We start from the raw sequence: 21,721 nt of genomic DNA on the forward strand, positions 1-21,721 counted from the left end.
CCCTAAGTGTCTCCACAAAACATTAGAACGCTGGAATACAGTTTGAAGTTTTGAGAACCTTCAGAGATTGATGAGTTTTGATTTTTGTTTTCCTGTTTTGTTTTGTTTTTGTCTCTAAAATACCATGCTGGCACTAAACAGTAAATAGTTTTGATTTTTTGAGGCCATTGTAGGGTTGGTTGCAACTGTTTATACTCAAGTCATCATGGCTGGAAGGCAGCTGTCAACACTCTGTGGCCTGGCATAGTAGTGGCCATTTTGCTTTGCTGATCCTGAACTTCCCCTCCTATTATTGCTCATTGGTTTGCTAACAGAGACTCTGAGGCAGAGAATGGGGAAGTTGTCATCCTTAGCCAACTGAGGACTAGAACTAAAGTCTCCTCAGGGCCACTGCGTTCCTTTTTCTTTGACTGTGCTGTCAAGCAGAGGTTTTCACACACACACACACACACACACACACACACACACACACACACACACACATATATATATATATGATGGGAAATGGGATGGGGAGAGAGACAGACAAGGTCTTTAGTTTCTTCATTTAAGGGTTTTTGTCAGAGGCAAAGTATTTCTTTGTCACAAAGTAGAAGCCCTCCCCCCCCAAACAATAGCATTTTCAAGGAAATATTGTTATTGTGGATACTCAATGATTCCTTCTAACTGTATCTTCAATAAACAGTTTTCCTCTATACATTTAGACTTAGTTCCTTCTCTGCATAAATGATTAGAAGTCTAGTGTTTATCTGATTATATTTTTATTAAATGATGTTATCCTCTGGGTCGGTCACTAAGACAATGAGAAGCACATTAAGGTTATTTGGGATAAATATTCACAATTGAGACCATTATTAGAACCTGTCTGACTTCGTAATGACCTTTTTCTCTATAAAAGAAGGAAAACAAAACAAAACAAAACACCAAGGACGTTTTGGTAGCAGATGCTCTTCTAAGCACTTTCCGTGTTATCTCATTTGATCCTTATAAAGGAACAGGCCACATTATTGCTGTATCTATATTATTGACTAATGAGTAATAAAGGCTCAGGGGAGAAATCAAAACTGAAGTCAGAGACATTTAAGCACCTTTTCCTTAAGTTGCATAAATCTGAAATAAGAATGCCAGGATAGGGACTCAGGCACTATGAGAACTTAGGATATTAGATTGCTACTACCTATATGTTCTTTACATAAGAAAGAAGCAGCAATATTTCCAGTGGCCTTGAAAGATCTAATTGGGGGGTCTACTGTTGCAATTAGGAATCTAATATTTGAGGAGCTTAACAGCACAGAGAGCTGTAAAAGACAGGCAGAGAAGACAAGGGAGGTCACCATGATGAAGGGAAAAGTAAGATATATAACATTTAGGATAGTAATGAAGGTAAAGCGCATGGACTGCGGTACTTAGAGATGCGCTACAAAATGTGGAGTATGTAACTTAGAAGATGGCCGAGTTAGTAAATTACATTCATAAAGCCCTGCATGGGCGGCATTCAAGAATTGTCACTTTCCGTTGTGCCATACCTAGGGGTTAAGCGCTTCCCGGGCTCTTGTGGTGTTTATGGTGTTTGCTATCATCTTGCCTTGACAGGGAGAAAGAGAGGAATTACGGCAATAATGGTCTTTATTTTTCTTAACTTGCTCTGCAGAATTTGTCTAAACTACATGCCTGCTTTCAATAAACTCAGAGAGCATCTTCATCCCACGTTGGTTTTCTCATGCAGGAGGTTGGCTTAGTGACTCCTCTTTCTGGGAGTGCTTTTCATAGGATATTTACTTTTCCTTTTTGAGAAAGGCAGGGCATCAGGAGATTGGCGTGACGCTGGGTTGCTTGCCTTTCAGTTTTCAACGCTTCCATTGCTGTATTTCACTATCAAGGCAAGAACGGCATGCTGTCTATGTTTAATTGCCTTTAAGTATAACTGCTGTAAGCCTTCGTAATTATAGTTCACGTTCTCTCCATTAGCATAGAACAGCTCCCTTAGGATTTTCAGCATGATTCACAAATAATGCATTCAACTCTAAATAACTCAAGAACATTATGGAACCCCAAAGGTGAAGGATAAAGAATGATTCCCCTCCCAGTACTAAATGCCTAGCAAATAGCAAGGCAGAGGCTTCGCAGCCCCAAATGTCTTGCTTGTACTCGTCCAAAAAGAAACGTTTAAGCATATTGAGAGGCAGGATATGATGACTTATTTGTTTATTTTCTATCCTCGGAAATGTTCTTAAATAGCAAAACATCTAGACTTAACTCTGCCTCTGTTGGGTTGCATGCAGTGATAGATTGAATGAGACCTGTCTTGGAAGGAAATGTCAATGAAACATTGAAACAGTTTACCAAATTTTGCCTTCTCATAGACAAAGGAGATGCAGAGGTCTGGAGGCAGGAATATGTAAGATGGGTTTCCCACCCCATGGAGAAAGCTCAGTAATTCTAATTTGGAAAGAGGGCGATTTGAAACAAATATTGTTTCCCCAGCAGTCAGCGGCCTTGCTGTTTGCAAATGGAAATAGAGCAGAATTGGTTGGGATGGAGACTCATTGCCGTGAAGGAGATAACTGGTTTTGGCACCGAGAAGTCCTGATGGGTCCTGTTGGCTTCATCAAAGCCATGTGGACAATGTTGGTACAATGAGCAACTTGCTATATTGCAGCTACCCACTGAAGTCACTCGGGGCTTAGGAATTACCCACAGTCAAATGTCTGGGTTTAGTTTTTTTAGTACAGGTTAGCAATAATACTTTAACTCTTAATCTTAGGGGTGAAGGTTATCCTCGAAGGGAATGGTAATGGCAGGTGTCCCTCACTTGGGAAGATTTCTATTTTAGAAAGAGGCTACAAGTTGATCTCCTAGAATTGGCTGATGCTGGACAAGTGTTGTGAGAAGCAGAGTCTGTTCTTTTGCAAGCAAGCTGCTAAGACTGCCTGCCCATTTCCCAGTTCTCTTGGATGTTGAAGAACGACTATCTCATTTAAGGCTCTCTAATCACTTCCTCCCTCGTTGCTACTGAGCCAAGATTTGGCTCGCAAGTTAAACGGGCACAGAGAACTCGCATTCTTATTTCCAGTTTTCTCGACGTTTACTTTGGTTTATTAGACTTGCAAATCTGGAGAATCATGATTTACTCAATCATTCACTGAGATATAGATTGATTCATTTGAGTATTTAGGGATCTTTGGTTCCAGAATAAAAGTAAAAAGTGTACAGTCATCAACCCCAACACGGGAAATAAGTCCCAAATTATTTGTTGTTTTTTAATAAAAAAAATATGTGCGACACTGCTGGTCCTGAGACCAAAAGGCATTTGTACCATCATGTGGCATAAACAGAAAAGCAGAAGTTTTCCAAGCAAACCAATGGAGGTTATTTTGGAGCATAACTAGGCATATTTTACAGAAAGACTTCTCTGGCTTCTTTATACCTTTAGTAGCCACTTTCTCCAGTCCCAGTATAAGAAAGGAGACAGAATTTTAAAGGGTTATGGGCTGGTGAAAAGTCTCAGTAGGTAAAGGGATTGCCACCAAACCTGACAACCACAGTTTGATACCTGGAAACCAAATGGTGAAAAGAGAGAGAAAATCTAGTCTCATAAGTTGTCTCCTGACTTCTATGTACCCATTGAGGCATGTGGGCATGTGACCATATATGTATGCATGAGCATGCGTCTCTCCTCTCAATCTCTCCCTCTCTCCATCCCCCCCCCACCCCGCAACACACACAAATAAGCAATGTAAAAACAAAGAGGTAGGCTTCAGGTAAAAGTGAACATCATTCTTTTTTCTCCTCCCACCCTTTTAGCATTTATTACCTTTGAGAACTAAAATGAGGCATACTTTGTCTCAGACATCCTCATGTATAGCAAAGAGCAGAGGTGAGGGCTACCAGAAGTGGGGAACTGGCGATCTTGCCATCTAAGGTATTGTTTGGAGGGGCGTAGCCTTGGGGAAGACAAGCCTTTTGGGAAGGAGGAAGGGTTCAAGAGAGGCTCCCCTCTTTGTTCCCATTATTTGTACGAGATATACATGGCAACCAGCTGCTTATTCCAAGGGTTTGTCTCATGGTTCGTTCTTTTTGAAACAGGAGGAAATCTCAGATGAAGGCTGGATTTGAGAGTTTCGTAACTGACTCTGTTGCCCTCTTTTCTTTCCATTTGCAAACCTGCCACCCTGCACTTCCAGCTGAAAAAGAAGCAAGTGTATGTGGATAAGGTGGAGAAGATGCAGCAGGCCCTAGTGCAGCTCCAGGCGGCCTGTGAGAAACGCGAGCAGCTGGAGCATCGACTCCGCACACGTTTGGAGAGGGAACTGGAGTCCCTGAGAATCCAGCAGGTACTGTGCGACTTCCCGGGGATGGCGAGAGGTGTTAGATCAGTGCAATGGTTCTGCCCCAGTGTGTCTTCGTGAACCATGATGTTTATTAGGGTTCCTTACAGAAATACGGGCGAGGGGTTACTTACAGAAGTACAGGTGACTCCAGTGCAGCTGGAAAGCTTGCCCCAGTGTGGGTGATGACTCACTACAGTTGAATCACTAAAGATCTCTGCCCAATGTTCTGGCTGCTCTACTGATCACTATTTTTTTTTCTCTCCAGCAATTGTTACTGCTTATGTAACTCCAGGGTGTGGGGAGAGGACTTAGGATTCTTGTGTTAGGTACCTTAACTCTGGAAATATGGTTTACTTCTTTACTTATTGAGGCTCGTAAGTTTCATTTATTCCCGAGTCTTCTTTACCAGGTACGGGATGAAGGAAAGGAAGAAAAGAAATGCCATTATTCCCGGGTGTTAATTAATTAATTAATTTTACTTGGTGTTTGGCAAAAACACTAAAGGCTTTTAAATGCTTTCTCATCTTTACATTTGTACCATCTCCCCGTGTTACGGCAGAAGGCTTTGCCAGGATAAACGCAAAGCTACCTATTTCCTTAGCTTCCACTTCCAGAAAAATTCATCATAGTATCTTACACCTTTGACTTTCCACTTGAACCAGAAGAAAAGACCCTACAGAAAGTGAAATAGCTACACATCTAGATTCTTGGATGGTTTTGGATCTTGGGCAGATCTTCTGTTTTGTTTATATTGAGACCAGGTCTCATGTAGTCCCAGCTGGCCTCCAGCCCAGTCTGTGCAGGTATGCTCTACCACGTCCAGCTGGAAGTGCTCCTTAGACATCTTCTGGTCATACTACTTATTGATTTAGAGGAGGAAAAAAAATCAAACCGCCCCTCCCCATAAAATGTTGCATAACTCACCAAAGATCTCATAAATTAGGAACAGTTTTAGAATCAAATCATAGGTTTAAAAAATTTTCATATCCCTTGTAGACTTTATGGTCAAGTGAAGATTGCTGCTTTTATTTCATTAGTCTAATTTCTTAACAACATGGCAATTGATAAGATAGATTCCTTTTCTGGTCAAGGGAGCTTCATATTGCAAGCCCAAGTCCCGTAGAGATCTAAATTCTCCTTCCTTGTTTTGAATCAGTATTCAAACTCGAGGTTGGGATTAACTTAGTGATGGAACACTTTACCAGTGCTCCCAGCACTGGAAGAGGAACCTCAGGTTGTTTGAAGCCTGGAGATAAGGCTCCATGATAGCGTGCTTGCCTAGCATGCGTAAATCTAAGTTAGATCTCTACCGCTATTCAAACAGGTAGAAAGACGAACAAAACACCTTGGGCAATCTCTTCCTTATAAAATAAAAGCTCTTAAAATTGGATTTGGTAGGGGAGCTATGTCAGTGGATTCCTGAGTTTAAGGCCAGCCAAGGCTACAGAGTGAGATCTTGTCTCAGAAAGTCATCCCTATGAAATAAATAGATAGAAATAAGTAAATCATAAATGATGTTCACGTGGACTTTGGGCACTATGGTTGTTGTTTCACAAATTCGAAGGGTCCTGCTGTCTCCCTCCACAGCGCCAGGGCAACTCTCAGCCCGCCAATGCTTCAGAATACAATGCTGCCGCACTGATGGAGCTCCTTCGCGAAAAGGAGGAGAGGATTCTTGCCCTGGAAGCAGATATGACAAAATGGGAGCAGAAGTACTTGGAAGAGAATGTGATGAGACATTTTGCTCTGGATGCTGCTGCCACTGTGGCTGCGCAGAGGTAAGGAGTGGGTAGGAGGGCCACTAGGTAAAAAGACGAGGATGGGAAAGCCAGGTATGGTAATTCATCCAGAGATTTCCCGGTCTTTCGTCTCCTTTCGTACTCTTCCCCACTCCAGTTTCTCTCAAATATATTTTCTTTCTTTCAACTATACAAGGACTGGATGGCTTTGGGGACAGAGGTTTAAGGACTTAAAAAGGTTTGCTCAATGGATGTTTTGGAATCATAGTTGAGTTGGCCTTAGGAGTGAGCTGGAGCATTGCAGGTGGGCTTGGCTAAGTATTTGGACACGTTGCCCCCATTAGCCAGGTGGGCATGCTGTTTAGTCTCGGCACCAAAGTGAAATCCCTTCCTGAGAAATTCCACGTGGAAAGCAAATGTCACTCAGGAGTGGCTGCTGCCATTTGATAGCTCTGGCTCTTCTTGGGGATGTGGCGAATATGAGTCCATCACTGCCCTTTGAGAAGGTCTATATTTGAAGGCCGCATTCTTTGTATTCCTGAGCTCATTACATACAAGTAGTCTCATTCTGTCTGCTACCAGAGGAAAATATGGCAAGAGAAAATGTTATTTCTGATTTCTTTGGCACGTTCTTTGTATATTATAAAAAAATGGTTAACTGTTTAGGAAACAATTGCTCTTCGCTAGTTTTGCTGTGTTACTCCTCCTCATAACTGTTAGCCGAGAAAGAAGCAACCCAATTATAACCAGGTGATGCCTTAGGTTGTACTAATGGACAGATTCTAAGCATACACTTGAGTGTTGATGATTGTGTAGAGTACATTGCACCCAAACAGGCTTCCTCCAGAACATTAATAAAAACAGCAGGGTATTTTTTTTTGCATTCTTCCAAATGTGGTACATCAGTAGAGTCCAGCACTTGCAAGACTTTGGGCAGTGATCAGGGTGCAGAGTGGATCATGTGCGCTGTGGCCTGGCACATTCTCAACCTGCTCGTGATTCTCCACGAGCCCTTCTTTCCTCCTCCATGTGGTCATCCTGTTTCCAGATAACCTTATACCTTTGATGGACTGAAGCTGTCTTTGACTTAATCTTGAGGTCTTCATGAGCCGAAGCTTCCCTGGCTTTGTCTCCTGAGAAAAGCATGCTCAGTCAAAGCCAGTGTCAGAGTGGTGGCCAAGGAAACTCCAGCTGTGTCAGAAGATGGTCACAAGGCTTGGGGGCAGATGAGAAGCAGAATGTAGTGTCGGATTACCAAGCAGCTCCCAAAGAAGTGCAGCATTTGTTCAGAGCTATTTGTGAAAGACGGATGCTGAAAACCTAGTAATGGTGAGCCAGGGAGTTAGATGCAGGGGAACATTGTCAGCTTTATACAGATGCCTTGGGATGATATAGCTCGTGATGGTGCAGGGCATGAGAAAATGTTTGAAGGCAGTATCTTGGAGCTGACTACAGAACAGTCTCCAGGACAAAGTACAGGATAACTAGAGAACGCCCATTCCAACTCTCCTGTCTTGAAGGCACTATGCAGTGAGAGAATTCCCTTACAGACCTATATCCAAAATATATTGGCTTCTATGAATTATATTTGACTTAAATTGAATTGCTTTATATCACTAGGTAGTAAGTGTTCAGGTAATCACTGGATCCAGCAAAAATATGTATGATTATCATTTAATAGTATAAAACCCAGTCTGTTCTCAGTGTTCCTAGCTAATAGGGGCACCTTCTACCAGCAGCAAACGTTCCAAATCTGGAGTGTTTATAACTCATCCAGACAACAGGAGAGAACGAGGGAGAGACTGTACTGGAAGTGCTGTGACATAAATGAGTTAGACTAGATGGTTCTTCCAAGTCCTTCTGGGCTGTGTTTCCAAAGACAGGATCATTCCACTTTGCTGTGCAGAGCGGTTCCCTCTTTTTCATTCTTGATTTGATGACGAATTTGGGGAGAAACAGCCAGAAAACGTTATTTCTTAACTTATAGGCTTTTCTGTCTACCTTGCCCAAATTTCTTCACATTCCTTTTATATGTGTTACCCTCCCACCAGCCAGCCTAAAGGTAGACATGAAGAGTCTGTCCGGTGATCACTTTCTGTCGTGGAAAGCTTCATATATTTTTTTTTATTCAATGCAGTTTTTAAATGCCTGGAATACTGGCTGCATATGAAAAGTGCTCAAAATTTCATTAAATGGGGAGGGACAAAGAAGGAAGGGAGGAAGGAAGGAAGGAAGGAAGGAAGGAAGGAAGGAAGGAAGGAAGGAAGGAAGGAAAGGAGGCTGAGAGGGATTTTTTCTAAATGTGTAACTTATATTGACAAATTTAATTAGTACTACATTTTAACACACTGCCTGGTGTCTGCATATTCTATCAGCATCTCAATTTAAAATATTCTAAACTTCACAGGTCTATGACAGGTAGCTCACAGGTAAGCAACATGTGTCACAATTCAGTCACCCTATTTGAGTGATATCAATAGTAGAAATGACAGAGGTTTTTTTTTTCAGCTAAAATATTAGTCAACACAGTAATAAATTAATCAACTTCAAGTGTACGATTGGAATTTTGGAAAATGGATACAACAGTGGAGCTTCTACCAAAATCATAGGAGGCACATTCTTACATGACCTTGTGTCCTTTAAACTTGATGCCTTCCTCCCTAGACAATGAGTCATCTGGTTTTAGTCATAGAATTACTAACTCCTTTCCTAGAGTGTCAATATAAAAGGAGTCTTATTGTGTTTACACTTTTTGTTTTACTTCTTGTGCTCAGCATAATTATTTTGAGCCTTCCCAGTTGATGAATGTATTAATAGCCCATGCCTTTTTATTTCTGTGTAATGTGCCGTGCAATGGATATAGCATAGATTATTTATCCATCCACCTGATGACGGCTATTTGGATTATTTCCAGTTTGGGACCTGTAGTTATAATGAAATGCAAATTTTAATGTAAGAGTAAAAAGTTTATTTTCTTGGGTTAGAAGGCATACTAGGGTGATCTGTTTATACCCTTTCTAGAGCTCTGATTCTGGCTAACCTTTTGTCAAGGGGAAGTTGTTGATACAATGGCTTCAAACAGGAATAGGGGACTAGAAGCGTCCAGGAGTAGACAGTGATCCTGAGCAGTAGTGTATTCAGTGAAAAGGAAGGAAAGAGGGGGAGAAAGAAAGAATATATTGGAGGCTCATGGCTTGTCTAGAAAGGTAATTTAATTTTTTCTTATTTAAAATAAGTACCTAAGGTGGTGGCGGCACAGCGCCAGTACATAAGCGGGCCAGGGAGAAAGTCTGTGAGTTCAAAACCAGCCTAGGCTTTACAAGACCCTGTATAAAATAAAATAGGTTTTGACATTTAATACTTTTTTTTATCCAAAGGATATTAGAAAGTCTCTTTTATTGGTCAAAAATAGGCAGTACTCTTCTGAGGACTTTAAATTTGTTGCTTATCCTTAGGTGCTGTCAAGCATTCTCTTCTCAGGCCCAGAGGAATTATAGCATCTCTAAATCCAAACAAAAGGGCACAAGAGCCAAGATTTAAATCAACATTTTCTCACCTTGTCTGTCTCTGAGATGTGGCGTGGCTCATTAATGGGGAACTTGGTATCATTAGCTGCTCAATAAAGAAAGTATTAATTGAGGCTTATTACCTAGGCACCTGGAAGCATTATGAATAATTGCACCATCATTCCCCGCAGTCAGACTCTCAGTTAATGTGTCTCCAGAGAATCTAGGTGCTTAATATGATAAATGGAAATCCCTACCAAGAAGTTCTTGTGCATTCCCTGAAGACCAGATTTGGCAATACACATTTTGAGTTCAAGCTCATAAATGGTGAATTTATGCCTGAAGAGCAGCAAAAAAAAGATAATACGATAACAACCTATCAGCCATGTATTATCCTGTTATGTTGGATTTATTGAATTGGGTTGTTAACTGTACTTGGAATGTTCAGAAAAGGAGGAAGTAAAGAGAGCTCAGGAAGAAGACACACACCACACATGGCTTTTCTCAGCTTCCATATTCTGCTTCTCCGTCTGTATTCTGCTACAGTTACCTGGTTTTCTACCATGACTTCTCTGAAATAAGAAAAATGATGTAATAGTTGCTCTGACATCTCTGAAATTAAACTGAAAATCTCCAATAACTCACTGGATCTTGTCTTATGACTGTTCTCCAGGCAACTTCACTACAATAACTCTGAAATCTAAAGTCATCGGCACTTTCCAAAAACTCTCTCCTTGTTTTCCTATGACAGCCAACCGTAGTCCATGATTTGAATTACAAATGTAGTTCTCATTTATTCTTTCATCTCCCCAATGCTCTCTCATTGACATGGTCTCCCAAGTTCAATCACATCCACCTCCGACAGCCTGTTCCCACTTCCCCTTCTACGTTACGGTTTGGGTTTTCATTATCGCCTGATGGGATTACTGCAATCACCTTCCTTACTGGTCTCTTGATTCAAGTACCTCTCTCTTCTGGTCCAACCATCACATTTCCGCAACAGATAATACTATTGTCCTAAAGCCTGGCACAGGTCCTCTCGTTCTCCAGAAAAAGCCCTAGCAATTTTCAGTGCCTATTAGACTAAAGTCCAAACTCATTCCTGTAGTGGTTAATTATTTATCTTTTGTCTTCCCTTGCAAGTTTCCTGCAGCCAGGGACTAATCATTTCCACGTGTTTCTCTTCTCTGGCCTCCCACCATGTTCCACTTATGGTAACATTCTTGTATTAAATAAGCAGCAGAATGCTACCCAGAGGAAAATATGAAGCATATTTATTGATTGATTTTTTTTAAAAAAATAATTTTTGTATTTACTGAATTTTTAAAATTTCTTTTATTTTTTTATAAAAAGAAAGCAAACTATCTTTTTTCATTTTACATACCAATTCCAGTTCCCAATCCCTTCCCTCCTCCCCTCTCCTCCACCTATTCCCCCACCCTACCCCCATCCACTCCTCAGACAGGGTATGGTGCATTGCTTTGGGGAAGGTCCAAGGTCCTCCCTACTATATCTAGGCTGAGCAAGGTATCCGCCCAAAGAGAATAGGTTCCCAAAAAGCCAGTACAAGCAGTAGGGATAAATCCTGGTGTCACTGCCAGTGACCCCACAGTTGCCTCAGCCATACACCTGTCACCCACATTCAGGTGGATTAGTTTAGACCTATGTTTGGACCTATGCCGGTTCTTTACCTGTCTGGCTGGAGTTGGTGAGCCTCCATTAACTCAGGCAAACTGTTTCAGTGGGTGTCCCCATCATGATCTTGACCTTTTGCTCATGTTCTCACTCCTCCCACTCTTCAACTGGACTTTGGGACCTCAGCCCAGTGCTCAGCTGCAGGTCTCTGCCTCTGCTTCCATCATTTTCTGTGTGAAGGTTCTACGGTGATATTTAAGATATTCATCAGTCTGACTACAGGGCAAGGCCAGTTTTGGCACCATCTCCTCTATTGCTTAGGGTCTTATCTGGGATATCCTTGTGTATTCCTGGGAATTTCTCTAGTGCCAGGATTCTTGCTAGCCTCATAATGGGTGCCTTAATCAAAATATCTCATTCCTTGCCCTCATCTCTGTCCTTCCCCCTTCTCGACTCTCCTGTTCCCTCAAGTTCACCTCTACCCACCCCTTTTCCCCTCCTCTTCTCCTTCTGCCCTCCCTTCTCCCCCACCCCCATGCCCCCAATTTTGTCAGGTGATCTTGTCTATTTCCCATTTTCAGTTGGATCTATGTTTATTTTTTCTTAGGATTTACTTTGTTATTTAGCTTCTCTATAGGCACAATATCCTTTGTTTTATAGCTAGTATCCTGATTTTTAGAACTATTTTTGATCTTTTGAGATAGGGTCTTACTGTGTGACCTTGCCTGGCCTAAAACTTGTTACATAGAGCTGGTCTTGGAGTGATCTCTCTGCCTCAGCATCCCAAAGGGCTAGGATTATAGGCATGAATTACCACACTTGAAGTTTAAATGTCTACTAAGTGATTTAAATAGGACTGGGCTGTGGTGGCCCACACCTTTAATCCTAGTACTCAGGAGACAGAGGTAGGTGGATTGCTGTCCTCTACAGAGCGAGTTCCAGAACAGCAGAGACTACACATAGAGAAACCCTGTCTTGAAAAAAAACAAGTATTTTAATTAGGAAATCATGAGTGACAATCTCAAAAGTACTATAGTTTGGATTATACTATGAGAGAAAAGAAAAAGAGAGATAATTTGGGGGATATTGACAAACATCCTTTTATTTAAGACTTTGAGATGATGGTATATCCAGTTCCGATGCATGTGTCTTAGGTTGTGCATACCGTTTTCAGACTGCAACCAGTATCTCCTGATATCTGGGGGACAATCGGAGAGTACTGGAAGTTGTTTCTTCAGACGCTGTGCTAGCCTGCGTTTGCAGAGCCATTGGCTTCATAGCTCTGGTCTTCTACAAGGAAGATTGATGCTGAGGGCTGTCCTGGCAGCCTTGTTGGAATTCACTAAGTGCCCCACATTTTCAGGCTCCATTCCTGAGGAGTTCACAGTGTCCATATCAATTAGCCGGCCGGTCTCTGTGTACCCAAACTGGTCTTTTATGCAATGAAAGTGGCAGTAGGCCAGCCCTATTTCCCCCAGTGACAAACTGGACGTTCAAGCCCCCAGTGTCTGTAGACACCACACACTTTTCAGGAGGCTTGGCTCTAAAGTTTCCCTTGGCACTCTGTTAGGTCAGGGATGGCCTCCAGGATTACACCAAAGGGTAGAATGTCTTAAAGTCATAATGCCGGCTTTTTGTTGTTCTCTTTCTACCTCTGCACTTCTCAATATGAAAAAAGCATTGTTGAGTGCATTGATTGCGCCTGATGGTATATGTTTTTATATGAATAATTTTGTATTGCATGAAGTAGAAGGAAATGTCATTTCTGTTGCCTTTTTGCATATGAGGAAGAATAAGCATAAAACATGTAACTGACTTTCGGAGATCCGAAAGTTTGTTAGTGGCAGAGTATTTGTGGAAGTTTCGATGTGATCCTGGACCTGTCTGTAGTAAAAGCCTTGATATCAAGTACGTAGTGCTGTTTTCTCTCAGACAATCCAGTGAGATTGTGAACAAGTGAATTGCACTGAAGGAATATAGAATTTGGGGATGTTAAAATAGTTTGAATTTGGCAAATGATGACAGCAAATGTATCCCTCCTTCTGGCCAATTCCAATGAATGGTATCACTTCTGCAAGTGAGCTCTAGGCTTTGGGACAGCAGTGGCTTTTGCAGAGGCCTACCAAACTTCCCCAAGCTGGACATTTAACTTACTACCTGTTGACGCCTCTGTTATTATATTGTACCCAACATGTACTCATCATAATCTCAATGCCAAGAAAATATAGCTCTCTAGCTTCCAGCAGATAATACACCTAGGATATGGGAGGAGTACGGTGAAGCAGGGCCAGTTCACCATTCTTCAGTCTATTGTCCCGATGTTAATCTTTGTAATCCCGTGTGTCTTCCCTCAACCATAATACCTATCTCTTTCCCTTAGTCCTCATCTCTAGTTCTCTGTCCTTTGTCTCTCTTCCCCTCCCCATTTCTGCCTCTGCCATTCTCTCCTATGCACACGTGTTTCTCCTCAATAAGAGTTGAGGAGTTAATGGCCTGAGACAATTTCAGGTGGAACCTAATGACCCCTTGCCCAGCTGGGGCTCTGGCAAGAGAACAGTTACTTAGTTGGTATAAGCTCATGCATTCAGTGATAGAATAGTTCCGATGTAGATTAGATAAAGAACCAAATAGCCCCGAGTCCAAGGCCCCTTTTGTTAGTTCCTGTGCCCAAACTGTGTCTGCTGTTTTGTTTCTAGCCCTCATATGTAAACTGTCCCCAATCCTCCCCAGCCACCTCCAGTTCCCTCCAAAGTTTAACCTCTCCACTCTGTGACTGTTAGGAGAATAAATTGGAAAGCGTACCGATTCCTCTTGCTCTTTGGGGGCCTACAAATGCTGAATGAGACGGGCTGCTAGAAAATTGGGGGAGACGTGCTTATCCCGTTCCATATAGCCAGTGTATGCATATTTAACCAAATCTCCACTTCGGCAGCCATGTCCATGCCAGTGTCTTCTACCCTGAAATCTTCCTTGCTGAAAGCTCTTTCCAGTAAGTCACTCAGAAACCAACCGCTCCTATTGAGATTCAGTTCAGTTTAAAGCCTTTCAGCAAAACGTCCACTGACTTAGGCTAGAGAATGACATCTATTCATTCTGATGCCTGTTCATCATCATCACTGCCCATTTTCCTCCTCAGAGACACAACGGTCATTAGCCACTCTCCTAACACCAGCTATGACACAGCCTTAGAGGCCCGCATCCAGAAGGAAGAGGAAGAAATCCTGATGGCCAACAAGCGTTGCATGGACATGGAAGGAAGGTACGATCTGGATGTGGACTCAGATGGGTTGAGAACTTGATGTTGAGATCAGCTAGATCAATAGAGAAAGACAAGAAAGTTCATTCATAAATGATGAACTAGATTGTGTTGTCCCCTCCCCGCTTTCATTCCTGCTAATTACTTACCCAGGGTTTGATGTGATGACCATTATAATGAACATTCAACTATGCAATTCCAAGTAGGATTGCTTTCCCCTGGATTCTGTAATTGTTTTCATTTGCATTTTGCTTGATCCGATTTATTACTCTGAGGTGTTCTTCATAACACTACAGCTCCATTCTATAATAGAGCCGATTTCTCAACAAAACATCTGTTCACACTGAGAGAAATACAGCATCCAGTGACTTTTTTGGACTTAGTGTCATTTACATTTTACCTGAATGTCATGTATTATTAGTAGAATGCTCCATTTTCTCACTGAATGTGCTGTTACTATGGAAGAGCACCTTCAGCAAAGGATGATGTCTTAGATCTATAGCCTTTCTGTTTGCTAATATTTGACTTTGATTCTCTGATGTGTCAGCGGAAGTTCTTATATGTTCTCTTGCATCTCCTTAGCCATCCATAAAATGTGTTATTTTTTTTCCTTAAAGCTCTAACGTGCTGACTCTTCCCTCCAAACTCAGACAACACTTAGTAGAAAAGATGATGGGAATGCAAATCCACTTAGGCAGGGAGATCAGAACACAGAGGTAGCAACCACGTTTCTGTATGTGCTTTCTCTTCGCCTTTTAGGATTAAGACGCTCCACGCCCAGATTATTGAAAAGGATGCTATGATCAAAGTGCTGCAGCAGCGCTCCAGGAAAGAGCCCAGTAAGACAGAGCAGCTGTCGTCCATGAGGCCAGCGAAGTCTCTGATGTCCATCTCCAATGCTGGATCAGGCCTGCTTGCCCACTCCTCTACCCTGACTGGTACTCCCATCATGGAGGAGAAGCGAGATGACAAAAACTGGAAGGGGAGCCTAGGTAATGAAAAGGAAAGCAAACAAGGGAAGTGCACAGTGATGGACTTAGAAAGTGTCCGGCCTGTGCTACACACAGCAAGGAGAAGAGACAATGGTCCAGGTTCTAGAGAGGAGAATTCAGGGATGCTTTTGCCCCTGATGGAACGAGCTGCATGTTCAGGAACTCTGAAGTCTCATGGCAAGAATATTAATTGAGGCCAAAGCCTGAAAAAAAAATTAGAATCCTGAATTCCTTGGGGATGGGAAGGAACACAACTTGAGTTTTATGTAAAAAAAAAAAAATCTCAGATTTGGCTTTTGTCACATGGGAACTTTGTTCAAAACCGAAATGGCCTTCATCTCAGGCAAAATTCAAAATTACAGCGTTGCTGTGTTCCTTTCTTTCCTACAGAAAGAGGACCCAAAGTTCTCTTTAAGCTAATGGGGTCAGGTGGCAGCTTTTGTTACCAGACTGTTCCAACATGCGAACAGACTGTGCTTTTTTGTTCAATTCCTGTCTATTTCATCCCCTCTAATTAAAGCCTCAGAGTCTCATAGATACTGGGACATGTTTTTTTGACCCCGAGGAAGCAAACAAATATATATTTCAAATCTTTTTTTTGTTTTTGTTTTTATTGCCTTTCTTTGTTCTCTGACTCTTGCAGTATCCTTTAGTCTGAGTAAGCATTCTGGGAGCCATTTTCATGGTTGGCACTGTAGTTTACACAACGAAAAGCACCCTCGTGGGTATCCATACAGATTCCCCATACTCCTGGGTTATTTTCAGCTCTCTGGTAATATGGGGCATTAATATTACTGGAACAGAATAGAACTCTGACGAGTTGTTCTGCCACAATCACCAATGGGGAGAAAATTGATAAAGTACCAAGGACACACACAGGTTTAATACGTTGTCTTCAGACTTTGGTAACGAAGACGAGAAGGGATCCTCTAAGTCCAAAACCAACCTTTAGCTATGGTGGGAAATGTAGGCTCCCAGAGGTTCACTCGAAGTAAAAACAAATAGTTTTCAAAGAAAAAATGTCATATATTTTCTTTTCCTGAACTCCGACAAGGGTGAATAGTTAATTGGTGTCTAGCTAGGAATCACCTACTTTTCTCTTGTCCCTGGCTTCATCTGTAGGCGTTCTTCTGGGTGGAGACTATCGTGCCGAGTCTGTCCCATCCACACCTTCACCTGTGCCTCCATCGACGCCCCTGCTCTCAGCTCACTCGAAGACAGGCAGTCGAGACTGCAGCACCCAAACCGAACGTGGATCGGAACCAAGCAAAACCGCAGCTGCTACTCCCATCTCTGTTCCGGTTGCCGTTCCAGTTGCTGCTGCTGCCGCCCCTGCTGCTGCCAACACTGCAAGTGCTGCCACCAACACTGCCGCAGCTGCCACCAACACCACTATCATGGTAGCTGCTGCTCCAGTTGCTGTTGCTGCTACTGCTGCTCCAGCTACTGCCGCTGCCACTGCCCCATCTCCAGCAAATGCTGCTGCTCTTGCTGCTGCTGTCTCTCCAGCTGCGCCTGTCTCTCCAGCTGCTCCTGTCTCTCCAGCTGCTGCTGCTCAGATTCCAGCTGCTTCATCTCTTACTTCTGCTACTGTTTCTCCTACCCCTTCTGCTGCTACTGTCGCTACTGCAGCTACTGCAGCCGCAGCTGTTGCTGCTGCTGCTGCTACGGCTGTTCAGGTTGCTCCAGCTGCTTCGGCTCCGGTTCCAGCTCCCGCTCCGATTCCGGCTTCAGCAACGGCTCAGGCTTCTGCTCCGACTCCGACTCAGGCATCAACTCCAGCTCCGACTGCAGTTCCTACTCCAGCTCCGACTCCAACTCCAGCTTTGGTTCAAGCTGAGGGTCCTGCAAGTCCAGGTACCAGCTGTGGACCACGCCGGTTGTCCACACCAAATCTGATGTGCAACCCAGACAAGCCAGGTAATTCCCGTTTATCTTCTGGTTTTGTTCTCAGATGTAGGTCTATTAGTTGGTGCCTGCCATTTTGACAGAGTTGAATGTTTCATGATCTAATGGGGATTGGTTAGAGAAGAGACAAGAAGAGCTTCTGGAAATGCTTTCTCTCATTCACTAAAATAAAAATGGTCATGAGTGGCCATTTTACCAGGAAAGTAAATGATGCCGATGTACCTAGTGGCAAGTCACTCTTAGAAATTAGTTTTGTGATGGCTCTTCGCGTTGTTTGGTGAAAGTTCTTTTTTTTTTCTTTGTCTCTAATTCTTTTCTATCCTCTCATTTCCATTTAGATGGTCCTGTCTTCCACTCCAACACTCTGGAAAGAAAAGCACCCATTCAGATCCTGAGTCAAGAACCCGATGCAGAGATGGTGGAATATCTCATCTAAACAGCATACTCGAAAGCTGAAGTTATCAGCAAGAGTTCATTTAATCATTTTTCCCTTGTGTTTGTTTAATCTAGGGTGATGATGGGGTTGGGAGGTGGGGATGATTTTTTAAAGGGACTTTTTATTGGACTCTTGTAGTACTTAATACCATGATAATTCCAGTCTATTTTGGAATACATAGGGAGTACCTCAAGATGATAGGTTAAACAGAATGTTCTCTAGAACTAATTGCTGGCATTGATCTAAATCATGGACTATTAACTGGTAGCGATGTCCATTGATTTCAGATGCTTCAATTTGTTTTGACATTTCCCAATTTGAGGTCATTTTTCATTGAAGAATACAGCATGTGTGGAAGGCAGTTTGTAACACGTAGTTCAGAAGTGGAAATCTGGAGAGAATTTGAAGATTTGCTGCTTTGTCTAGCGACTACCTGGACAACAGCCATAGAACGGTCTTTCTTTAAGCTGAGAAAAGAAAGCGTTTTAGGAGCTTTGGAAGCTGGTGAAAAGGAAGAGAGTATTGGGGTTAAGAAGGGAACTGGACCACTTTTCTCTCCCAGTTGCCAGTTACCCTGCCCCTTCATACTGATGGTATTTATCTTCATTTCAATGGTGCTTTGGAAGTGGATTCTTTTGGTTCCCTCCTGGAGGTTCATACATTCATATATATACTCTGGAATAATTTATGCATTTGGATAATTAATATATTGCTTTCAGATGGTAGGAGAGTAAATGAACAGAGGGATGCATGACTTCCTCTCTCATGGGGGGTTAGATGTTAGAAGCTTCAGTGGAGGGCTTCATGAGATGCTGCATGCGGACTTTTGTGGTCAAGAGATAGTCATGAACACGGCTCAGTCACCTTAAATTTAACCAGTTGACTGACTTAGCCTTTATTTCTTCCACAAGGCAGATGCACTGACTGGTTCCCCAGTCTTTGTTTGCCAATAATTTGCAAAATGAGGAAACATCTTTTTTGGACAGGTTGAATGTGTTGAATTTCTGGCTAATACTTTGAAATATTTCAGTTTTGTTTTCCCAAATTAGCCTGTGTCTTCAAAGGCATATGCAACTGTCACCTCCATGAAAAAAGCATAAGAAGTCCAAAGTGCCGGGCTGCAGTCAGGAGAGAGGTTGATTGCAGCAATCTCCTCAACTACCTCTTCTCACTGCCAGTGACGCCATCTTGGAAACCCCTTGGGAAGCAGCTGGGAATGTATACATGGGCGGGACCAAACAGGGAGCCTTACCATAAGGCTGCCTCTAAGGACACAGAAGGTGTCAGTTGTCACAGGTCCTTGTCCTTAGTCTCTGCCCTTCATAAGGTGATATAACTTCAGATAGTATCATTAAGGTCTGTTTTCAGGGGTATAGGAAGGGTCAGGGGAGGGGGACTATTAAGTATAAGGGGTAGAGGTTTAGTGATATGTTATGTTAGAAATCACATTGATAGAAGGGTAGCCTATATATTATGCCATGGACTTTAGTGATGGAAAGGAACTTTATCTAGCAATGTAGCTCTACATTCTAACTTTAGTTGATGAGGAATCTGAGACTTGGAGAAGTTCAGTGACTTTTTCAAGATCACACAGCGTATCTGTCTGCTCTGCCAATTACATACCTATTTTGGGAAATGATTATCTATAAAAAAAGAGCCTGTTTTGAAGAAAGGGCATTTTCCTAGTCTAGGGTATGCCTACTTTATGAAAATCTTCTTGGTTTGACTAGATTGTTTGGGGTGATTTCTCGCCTTGTCTCTGCTGGAGTGCCTTGTATGGAACTGTTCTTTTTCTCATCCCATTTCATCATGAGCTACATGAAATGCACCCCTAAGACATCAACTCAGCTGTTTTTCACAATAAAATCGTGTGTTTGGGGTTATTTTATGTATTGCTCTGTGAGTATAAGAGTGCTCTATTTACCTGTATTCTTGAGTAGTTCCTAATTACCTTCCAAAGGATTTATTTGTGTGTGTGGGTGTGTGTGTGAAGGAAATGCAAAACAACTATTAACTAGTTTTTCACATTATTAATAACGAAATGATCATCCAGTCCAGCAATCCTCAGTTAAAGAGTGAACGCCAAATAGAAACGTGAAGCAGTCCTGTGAATAATGCTCATTCACAGCATTTTTCTGTTGCAAGAAAAAAAATCTTCAGCCAGTAGAAGAATCAGGCAACAAGCACCAGGAGAGCGACTTTCTGCCCAAGCTAATGAATGAAAATAAAAAGCTTTTTATGTCCTCTCCCGATGACAACACATTGCTAGAATTTGGGCTGACACTGGGAGCCATGATTCCAGTCACATTTTATGAAGTGACAGATGTGGTACCTTCTTCACTGTGTGGCAACCATCTCTTTAGAATCATGTGTTTGGGGATAGAAGGAAGTCCTTGCGGAAGTACTATTTGGAACTTTCCTGAACCTTTCTGGCCTACCACACTAGAGGCGGTTCTGCTCAGTATTCAGGCCCAGGCAATTTTCTAGAAGGACAGTGTAACATCTAAGAAAAGGAAGAAGACTGTGTTGGTATAGTCTGTTTATGGACCATACAGGCCCCACCTCTTGAGAAAATTTCTACTAGGCATCAGTTTAAAATTCAGTTATATGTGAAAATCTCAAATTAGCCACCTCTTCCCAGTTGTGTGGATGTAGCATTTGAAGCCTCTTCTTGGACTTTCTCCTATCTACAATAAAATGTATGCATTTTCCTGGCACCCTAGAAGAAGTGGGGACATTTGTTGTCTTAACTTTTATTGCCGGGTGGTCTATGAGCATATTATTCTTCATTACCCGCAATGTCCCATGTCCAGCAGAATTTCATTTGATTGAACTATACTTGATACAAAACTGTTAACATTGTTGCGGAAGTAAACTCGGCTTGAACTTCCTTTGAAAGTCATGTATTGTGACTGTTGTCTTAATGAAGGTTTTGATTTCAGTGTTGCTTTTGAGTTGCAGCATAACGGGGTGGTAGAAACTTGAAGCATCTGCCATGATCTGTGACAGGAAATATAGCAAGATACCTGTCCTGTTCTCTTCTTCCTTTTGCATTGTTGAGTGGCTCTGACAAACTGATTCCCAACCTACTTTTTATGAAGAATCTAAATAATGTGGCAGCTTAAAGTATAGATGTATGTGCTAACTTTAACAAACGCTCATGTCTGTTAGCCGTACAATCTATTAGCTTAAATGCTCATTCATACATGGAATGTGTTACTTAGAAATGTGTTCCTTCTTCCAAGGAAATACTTTCAAAGGGAGGTATTGGCTGTGGGTTCATTGTTACCAATTTCTGCCTGCCACAATCTTTAGAAATTCTTCTTCCAAGTGCCACCGTTGACAGTAGGAGAAAGGGTGGAAACATGGACATTTTCTTCTGGTAGCAAGGGAGGGTTACAAGAAGCGTTCAAACCTCCTTCTGCCCTACTTTGTTATCAATGGCATGTGTTTAATAAAATGGCTAGATGGGGTTGGCAGATGGTTTGAGAAGAATTCCTTTTGGTTTAATATATGTGGTCTCATAGTGGTTGTGATTCTATTCTGTAATCATGAGAGGTAGATCAAATAAAGTTAAGCAGGATAAATCCACTTTGTGCCTATCTTTTCACTGACAATAATAAAGTAAGCTGTTTGAAAATGAAGCACCGTGTGGACAATGCTTTGGTGTTTACTGGATATAGGCTTTATGTGCTTAGTAATTACTTTCAACTCAGCACACGGTGAAATTGTCTTGCACCAGCAACAGAATTTGCATTTGCTCAAAGTATAGGAAGTGATTAAAAAGTCTCCAGATAACATAACAGGCAGTGTGTACTAGTCAGTATTTCTATTTACAAATACAATATATAGTAAAAAGTTTTGCACCTTTTTGTTTCCTGGTTCTGGGTGATAAAATGATGGACACCCAAAGCTGAT

At 42.1% G+C, this 21,721-nt stretch overlaps 1 protein-coding gene across 3 annotated transcripts in view; it reads left to right on the top strand.

Moving 5' to 3' along the window:
- The window catches only part of Amot (angiomotin), a 61,770-nt gene extending 40,323 nt beyond the window's left edge, over positions 1 to 21,447 (top strand). For 2 of the 3 annotated variants that reach the window (XM_048441942.3, XM_048441952.3), the window contains 6 exons: positions 4,185 to 4,334; positions 5,919 to 6,109; positions 14,348 to 14,470; positions 15,227 to 15,459; positions 16,582 to 17,379; positions 17,706 to 21,447. In XM_048441942.3, coding sequence (XP_048297899.1) covers positions 4,185 to 4,334; positions 5,919 to 6,109; positions 14,348 to 14,470; positions 15,227 to 15,459; positions 16,582 to 17,379; positions 17,706 to 17,803 — 1,593 coding nt within the window. In that variant the 3' untranslated portion in view covers positions 17,804 to 21,447. The remainder of the gene's footprint in view (positions 1 to 4,184; positions 4,335 to 5,918; positions 6,110 to 14,347; positions 14,471 to 15,226; positions 15,460 to 16,581; positions 17,380 to 17,705) is intronic. The other variant, XM_048441961.3, reaches the window with a different exon arrangement.
- Positions 21,448 to 21,721: the final 274 nt, after the last annotated feature.

The sequence above is a fragment of the Myodes glareolus genome, chromosome X (assembly GCF_982192425.1).
Source record: "Myodes glareolus chromosome X, mMyoGla1.1, whole genome shotgun sequence".
In the NCBI taxonomy this organism is placed as follows: domain Eukaryota; kingdom Metazoa; phylum Chordata; class Mammalia; order Rodentia; family Cricetidae; genus Myodes; species Myodes glareolus.